The following is an 8,196-nucleotide window of genomic DNA, read 5'->3' as shown; positions in this document are numbered from 1 at the left end:
AGCAATTCAAGTTAAAAAAAAAAATAGAACAAATTACTTGGTTTAAAAGAATGGATTTTTATGTGTTTTTATTTAATTTTTTTAGGCCGAGCTGAATCAACCGTAGAACTAGATTTAAAAGATTCTAGAGATGAACTTCTCCGAGAACTTCGAGTGACGTCTCTTCAAACTCCTATTGAGAAATCTCTAGACGAATGGATAGGAGAAGCATCTAGACATATACAAAAACGTTATGAAAGTAGATTAGAAAATTACTATTCGCATCATAAGCTCGCCGTTACAAATGGTATTGAAAACAAAATTTGGACGTTTTGGAATGCCGTCGTTTTCTGCAGTACTGTGTACACTAGCATAGGTAACAGACATTTTTTTGTGTACCTACTTACATTTTTGTAAAAACACCGTTGTATTAAAAACGCTGAATAAAAATTTCATATACGAAATGTGGAGCCAACTATATTCTATAAATATAATGGTGTTATACCCACGCTTTTAAGAATGTTAAATTCTGTCTTTCGAAATTATTTTCAAATGGATAATTTTTCCGAATCAGCATTATTATGAGTCAGCTTTTTAAATACATTGCCAAACTTTAAACTGGTATTTTTTTAACATTTTTAAGCGTATATAAAGTATGTACTTTAATATCTTTTTTATGAATTTAGGCGTTAAACAACTTACGATGCCATTAAACACATTATTTATTGCTGTTAGAAAATGATATAAAAGTACCTGAATCAAACACTATTATACAGCTACTTACTTTGTTGCAAATATGTTGAATTGTGCAAACAAATCTAACAACTTACGAGTATGTGCTTAAAATTATGGTTACTTTAAGTAATTTTTATAAACAAAATTCTTATAATATCTAACGAATTTATAATTAATATTTTATAACTTTCTGCTTTTGCAATGAAGACAGTATATTACAGTTTCAAATATTGTTACTTATTTTTTAGAAACTCTTTTATTTACAACAACGTAAACCAACTTACAATGTTTTATAATGTTTTTAATCTTACGATTTTGAATAGATAGAGATTTTTTTCCTATTTTTTTAACGAATATTTGGTATTTAGGTATTTACAATTTGTTACATATTATAATGTAATAATTCACATTTAATGTTTAATATTTCGTTTTTGTAGCTACAGGAATGTTTATTTAATCTGCAAACTAATAATTTATCTGTTTGAATTTTTACACTCTTTTTGGAAAGTTACATAAAATTTTAATTATGAAATTTAATATCTGCTTTACTGCACGTAGAAATTTCAAATATAAAAATGTGTACATAATACCTGATAAACCTAAATTTACCCGTTAATGTTTTTTTTTCTACATTGTTATTGTTACTTATTTATTAATTATTATTTTTATGATAAAAGTAGGTAGGTACCCATAAGAAATATTTTTAATAAATCGATGAATTTTATCACATTGAAAAAATTTGGTCGAGGTCTGCATTTAAAAATACTTTTCGCAGCATTGCTTTATGTATCTCCCATACTCTTGGCTTTACTCGTTCTAAATTTAACTTAGTCTCGACAAAATGGCATCGCAAGCACCTTTACAAATTCAAGATGACTCAAATACAGAAGAAAAAAAAATAGACATAGCTAGAATTGAAGCAATGGTTACACCTGAACAAATGCACAGTGCTTCGGTAGCAAAAAAACGCCGAAATTTTACGAAACGACGAGCTAGTCGGCGAGATAAAACACCTCTTAAAGAACTTGAAGATAAAACGACAACAGACGAAGATGTACCAGAAGAACGACCAAAAACACCCGAAAGAAGACGTCGAAAAAAAATCGTGAGTAAAGACGATACGAAATCTGAAACAGAGAAAGAGTTTGCTGAAAAACCGGAGACTAAAATTAAAAAATCTCACAGTTTTTCCAAACAAGTCATAGACGAGTATAGGAAAAAAGAAAGCTTGAGTGAATTAGCCCAGGCTGAAGTTGTCAATTTGTTTAATAAAACAAAAAAAGGACTAACTGCGGCTGCAATAAGAGGTCGCGAAAGACTTTTAAAGCTGGACAAGGAAGAAGTGAAGAGAAGTCAGTCAGCACCTCACCCATTCACACAAGAAGAATTGATTGAGAGCTTTCGCAAGGCACAACTTTTAGACGAATCGAAAAGATTACCATTCGAAGACAACAACGTCGATCTTTCCATTGCGAAACCTTTTAGGCCAGAAGTGCAAGAATTTGTGCGACAAAGAAAAAAACAACGAACTCTAGCTTCTTTAACTTGTTCCAAAATCGTTGAAATTTTAGATCCAAAAACATCAAATGTAATCGCCACTAAATCAGTGATGGAATTAGATTTTCACATCAAGCAACTTTTTGATCTTTTTCGTCTTTTTACAATTAAAGAATTGTTAGTGAACTTTCGTGCATTTAAATCCGATATGAAAGACGAATGCCGAAAGATCCGTATTTTAAGGAATCGATGTATGTGTGAACTTTTTCTAATTATAATTTTTTGTGGACTGGGTGGATTTATGTTTAAGTTTGTTGAAGGAAGTTTTGAACATTTTTACAAATGTGGCGTAAAACGAGTCAAACGAGACTTTATAGATATGTTATGGCTTAAAAGTCATAATCTTAGGGAAGAAGAATGGAAAAGTCTAGCAAGAAATAAACTAAGAACGTTTGAAGAAGAACTCCATACAGCACATGAAGCCGGAATGAAAACATACAGTGGTCAAAGGTCGTGGAGTTTTTTAAATTCCGTTGTTTATTGTCTAACTATAGTTACAACTATTGGTATAAGTAAAATATTATAGATAACAATTTTAATTAAAAAAAAAATTATTGTTTCAGGTTATGGACATATTTATCCTGAAACAAAAACTGGAAAGGCTTTGACTATCGTCTACTCTCTAATCGGAATTCCTCTTTTTCTTCTGGCGCTAACCGATTTTGGAAAACTTTTTACCAGATGCATCAAATTTTTTTGGTCGTTTGTTAGAAGACTTTATTATACTGGAAGCTGTCGGAAAGTGCGAAAAACAGCACATATGAAGGTAAGTACTGACAAAATTTGGCGTCAGATTTATTTTTTTATTTTAGGAAATTGTTAAGGGAGCACAAATGATGTACGAAATTGCAACATTTCGTCGTCCTTCTGTATTGGCCAATAGTGAACAAACTGACACTCCTTCTCCAACAACACCCGCAATGTCAAACTTTGAAATCGATGACGAATTTAATCTTCCTGTTACATTAGCTATTTTTATTCTTATTGTCTATATGTTTGTCGGGGCTCTCATTTATTGGTTATGGGAGGCTTGGAACTTCTTCGATTCTTTTTACTTTGTTTTTATATCGATGTCTACAGTCGGATTCGGAGATATGGTACCGAACGACGCCGCATGTATGATGGTTTCTATTGTGTACTTAGTTTTTGGCCTCGCACTGATGTCAATGTGTATCAATGTTGTTCAAGCAAAATTAAGTGATACTTTTCAACAAGCTTCTACCAAAATTGGTGCCACCATTGGTCTCTCCGTCGCTGAAGATGACGGGGCCATTACTACAGTGGTTCCCGACAACGTTGAAATGGTGCCGGTGCATGATGACTCTAAAAATCCAACTAAAGATAAACGTAAAAATAGCTGAATAATATTTCAGAAATACTCATATTGTGGTACGTTTTATGAGTGATGTTGGTACATAAAAATACTTGGTTTGTACGTATGTATTATAGTTTTTTTTTTTCAAATAAATTATACTAAATACAATTGTTGTTTGATGCTAAGTTAAAGTTTTAAGATTCTGAATTTGTATAATAAAAGAGGATTTGTTTATTTGTACAGGGTGCTGCATTTTGGATGTCCGAATAGGGAATCTCGGAAACTAAGAGATTTAGCCAAAAACGAGTAATACATTCTGGGGCTCATTTTTTGAGAAAATAATATTGGTTAAAACCGCATTCATATCTTCGTTATTATAGAAGACACAGATTTGAAATAAAGACATTATACAGGCACTTTTTTAAGTAGATTTTAATAATGTAGTTAACAATTTTTTTCAGTTGTTTGTTTAGCCGTAATAAAATAAACTTGTATTTTTTTAAATGGGAATCATAGATGGCTATGTCATTTTTAAAAAGTTTGTTTTTTTCTTATCAAAAAAATATGTATTTGTAACAAATTATTATAATACATTTTTAGCAAAAAATTATCTTTGATTTTTGTTTGCAGTTGGCCATGAAAAAATGTTGCATCGTAAACTAAAAGGATTTAAACTATATTATTCAACCAGTATTACTAATGAAAGAGTTTTCTAAGTACTAAGTAATGAAAAAAATGCAAAATAAATTGTAAATCAACTTATTGGCATGTAATAACATTTCTTTGTTTTTAAACAAGCTAACATTACTATTGTAACTGCTAGTATTACAAAGAGTGTTTAAAAAAATAGCCGCTTTAATTCGCCAATAAAATATATTTTTTTTGACACAAAAATAATGACGATATGGCTATTAAAATACCCAAAATTCCGTCTATGTGGAACGTTATCCTACTTCCATTAGATCATCAAAAAAATGTTTTTTCTAATTGTATTGACTGTTGACACATTTGTTTTTCTTATTTTTGGATTTTTTTAAAAATATGTAATAATTTAATTCTGAGGCGGTCGCATATTTGTTCCATACTTCTAACGTATCGTATTTTTTAAATCTTTATAATTTTATCTATTTTTATTACGGCTTTATTATCTATCTTATTACGGCTAAACTAATAACTGAAAAAAATTGTTAACTACATTATTAAATTCCTCTTAAAAAAGTGCCTGTATAATGTCTTTATTTCAAATCCGTATCTTCTATAATAACGAATATATGAATTTTTTTAGATTTCGCCAAAATGTCAACTTTTGTCTGTAAGTCGAAAATAAAAGACGATAGCGGGATGCGGTTTTAACCAATATTATTTTCTCACACGTTTTTAGCTAAACATCTTAGTTTCGGAGATTCCCTATTCGGATATCCAAAATGCACCCTGTACATATATTTATACATAGTTAATAATTTTTGTAATTCACATGTCAAAAATACAGCAATGAGTTGTTAAAATTAAAAACGATATTTGAGGAAGATGAACAACAACGGGTCAGTTTCACTGAGATATTTATAATCGTAAGCGTAGAAATATACGACGTCAAAACCGAGAGAGAGAGAGAGAGAGAGAGAGAGAAATCTTGTTAAAGAGTCGTCTCGACGCTTTGTATCTCTTGATCTTTCGGTCGTGGCAGTTGTACGATAAAGCTAATTTCGTTAAAATTATATAGTGAATTAAAAACATGGTAAAATGGAAACTTTTAATGAATCGACGTCTATCAAATCAATTGGAACTCCAACATCAGTGAAAACATCAAATTCAGTATCGTCGAAAAAGCAAGTGGGTTTTGCAAAACCAAGACCACATTTAATAATACCCTCTCCTCAAGAATACAACAGATATCCTTCTCAGTACATTGCGACTGCCCAAACGGCAGGTCTTGCTCCACATCCCGCATATTTTAAGAGACAATCGGTTTTTATATTCGAACAATTACACGGAATTAAAGACTTAACCAAGTCAGGATTAGGTTTCGGCGAAAAATGCGCTATTTGGCTTTACACCAAACTAAAACAATGGAGTAGAAAGTGGTTTACGCATACTTTTCTAACACTGGTGTTAATTTTGTATACGATTGGTGGCGCTTTTGTTTTTATGGCGATTGAAGGTGAGTTATTGCAGAATTATATTTTAACTATTTTAAACAATTGTATATTTAGGTGCGCACGAAAACAAACAAATTAACGAAAGTAAAGTTCAGGCCATTGATGTAAGAGCATCTAGGCACAAATTGATTATAGATTTAAGAAATTTATCTCTACGAATGCCTTTGAATTCTTCAGATGAAGAATGGACGAAAGAAGCAAAAGAGCTTTTCGAACGTCACAAAGAAGTGTTGATCGAAAATGAACAGAGAAAAATTAATAAAGAAAAGGAAGAAGAAAAACAGTGGTCGTTTTTTAACGCAATTGTTTATTGCGGTACAGTGTATACTAGTATAGGTATGTATTTACATAAATAAAATATTCGTTTTGTTCAGAATTATTTAAGGCAGATGATGTATGATATTCTAAAAAAGGTTGAAGCAAAGTGTAAATATATTTATAATCAACGTTTCTAAACATACGTTTTGACACAAATTGCATCTTGACGCAATAGGTAATTTGGAACACTTGTGCTAGTTTTAATCTTAAAGTGGGTTAAAAATTTTCGAACTAGTGGACAAAACAATAAATTGCAATCACACAATTTTACCATAATTTGTCATTTAGGAAATATCTAAATGACAACTTAATTAGAATTACTTTAATTTCAAATTAAAATTTTTAAAATTTAAAAATTTAATTTAAATAGCAGTTATTTTTGTACTAAGTAACTAATATAAAATTTATGATTTTTAGTTATATGTATTTAAAAACAATGCGAACGCTACAAATGCATATTATTAAAAAACTATGTTTTCTTAAAGATATGTTTTAAATTACCCCAATATTTTTTTTTAAATTATACTAAAGTATTAAACAGAAAATTGATTTTTTTATTTTTTTACTTTTTAGGTTACGGTCACATTTTCCCAAAAACGACATCTGGCAAAGTAATTACGATTGTTTATGCACTTATTGGCCTTCCTCTCTTTCTTATCGCACTAACCGACTTTGGTAAACTGTTTACTCGTTGTATAAAATTTTTTTGGTCATTTGTTCGCCGTCTTTACTATACTGGAAGCTGTCGAAGAGCTCGTAAAACTGCCCATGTTGAGGTAATTTTTATCAATTGTTTTAAATATTGTAGGATTAAAATTAGTATTATTTTGTAGGATTTCTTTAAAGGTGCTCAAAAAATGTACGAAATAGCAACTTTTCGTCGTCCTTCAACTGTCGATGATCCTGAAAACTTGACGTCTGCCCACCTGGAAACTCCTGTCACACCAGCAATATCTAATTTTGAAATTGATGATGAATTTAATTTGCCTATATCTTTAGCTATTTTTATTCTTATTGTCTATATTTTTCTTGGTGCTGTGATTTATTCGTTTTGGGAAGATTGGGAGTTTTTTGATGCTTTTTATTTCGTTTTTATATCTATGACTACTATAGGTTTTGGCGATTTGGTACCTAAGGATCCAGCTTGTATGATTGTTTCTATCGCTTACCTAGTTTTTGGATTGGCTTTGATGTCTATGTGTATAAATGTAGTACAGGTTAAATTAAGCGACACATTTAGACAAGCTTCAAGTAAAATTGGAGCCACTATTGGTATTGCTATGGCCGAGGATGATGGAAGTGTGATGACTGTGCCTCCAGAAAATGTTGAATTACCACAAGTACATGAAAATACTTCGTCAAGTGTTCAAAAGCAGGAGTCTAATGAAATAACTAATTCAACATAATTGTAACAAATACATAATAATTGTTGCATACATACCTATATTTCTAGTCTCAATGAGGATTATCTCTCAACAGTCACATGTTTTATGTAAAGTTAAATTAAAGTTTTGAAAACTTAAAAAAATTGATTTTCTTTAAACACGATTCATCGTATAAGGAGAATGATTGGCGCCGAGAGAAATGCAAAATTCGTAATAGTTTAGAACAATACCCCAAATTTGTTTCAAAATTGCCTAACCCTAAAAAAATAAAAACAGATTTAGTATACTGTTGGTTGCCTAATGTAAACAACTATTTATGTAGGCAAAGTTTATGTAAATTTAGTGTATTGCTAGTTGCATAGGTAATCTTTTATTAGTAATTTTATGCACTTTTTTGAGTACTTAAAACCCCTAGAAACTCAAAAAAGTGCATAAAACGTTATTGGGACAAGATTAAAAAATTACAAATTTTTTGACCTTTTGAAGAAGAGCGGTAGTGAAATCGTAAAAATAGTCAATTAATTTCAGTGGGAGAACACTTAAAATTTAGTTTTCTAGCCATAAAATTATGCGTTGAACAGCAGGTTAAAATCCTCTACGGTGCATAGTTTTTGAGGTATTATTAATAGAACACTATGGGTGTCAAAAGTAGAGTAAAATCTCGACAAAGATCAAAAAAAATTTATCTTTAAAATTGATCTATTTTACGTTTTTTACATTTCTAGAGGTCTTAAGGACTCAAATAAGTGCA

The 8,196-nt window shown here is 30.4% G+C and overlaps 1 protein-coding gene across 1 annotated transcript in view; it reads left to right on the top strand.

Moving 5' to 3' along the window:
• The window catches only part of LOC123009722, a 9,004-nt gene extending 1,416 nt beyond the window's left edge, over window positions 1–7,588 (top strand). The window contains exons 2-8 of the mRNA XM_044406211.1: window positions 86–355; window positions 2,835–3,037; window positions 3,084–3,618; window positions 5,325–5,744; window positions 5,797–6,078; window positions 6,634–6,836; window positions 6,894–7,588. Of these exons, the coding sequence (XP_044262146.1) occupies window positions 86–355; window positions 2,835–3,037; window positions 3,084–3,618; window positions 5,325–5,744; window positions 5,797–6,078; window positions 6,634–6,836; window positions 6,894–7,466 (2,486 nt within the window). The 3' untranslated portion in view covers window positions 7,467–7,588. The remainder of the gene's footprint in view (window positions 1–85; window positions 356–2,834; window positions 3,038–3,083; window positions 3,619–5,324; window positions 5,745–5,796; window positions 6,079–6,633; window positions 6,837–6,893) is intronic.
• The last annotated feature ends 608 nt before the right edge of the window (window positions 7,589–8,196 follow it).

Source organism: Tribolium madens, unplaced genomic scaffold (genome assembly GCF_015345945.1).
Source record: "Tribolium madens isolate multiple individuals breed KSU strain unplaced genomic scaffold, Tmad_KSU_1.1 Scaffold_19;HRSCAF=116;Tcas5.2_LG9, whole genome shotgun sequence".
NCBI classification, from domain to species: domain Eukaryota; kingdom Metazoa; phylum Arthropoda; class Insecta; order Coleoptera; family Tenebrionidae; genus Tribolium; species Tribolium madens.
The sequence above is the reverse complement of the archived record's forward strand: the minus strand, read 5'-3'. Positions and strand labels throughout refer to the sequence as shown.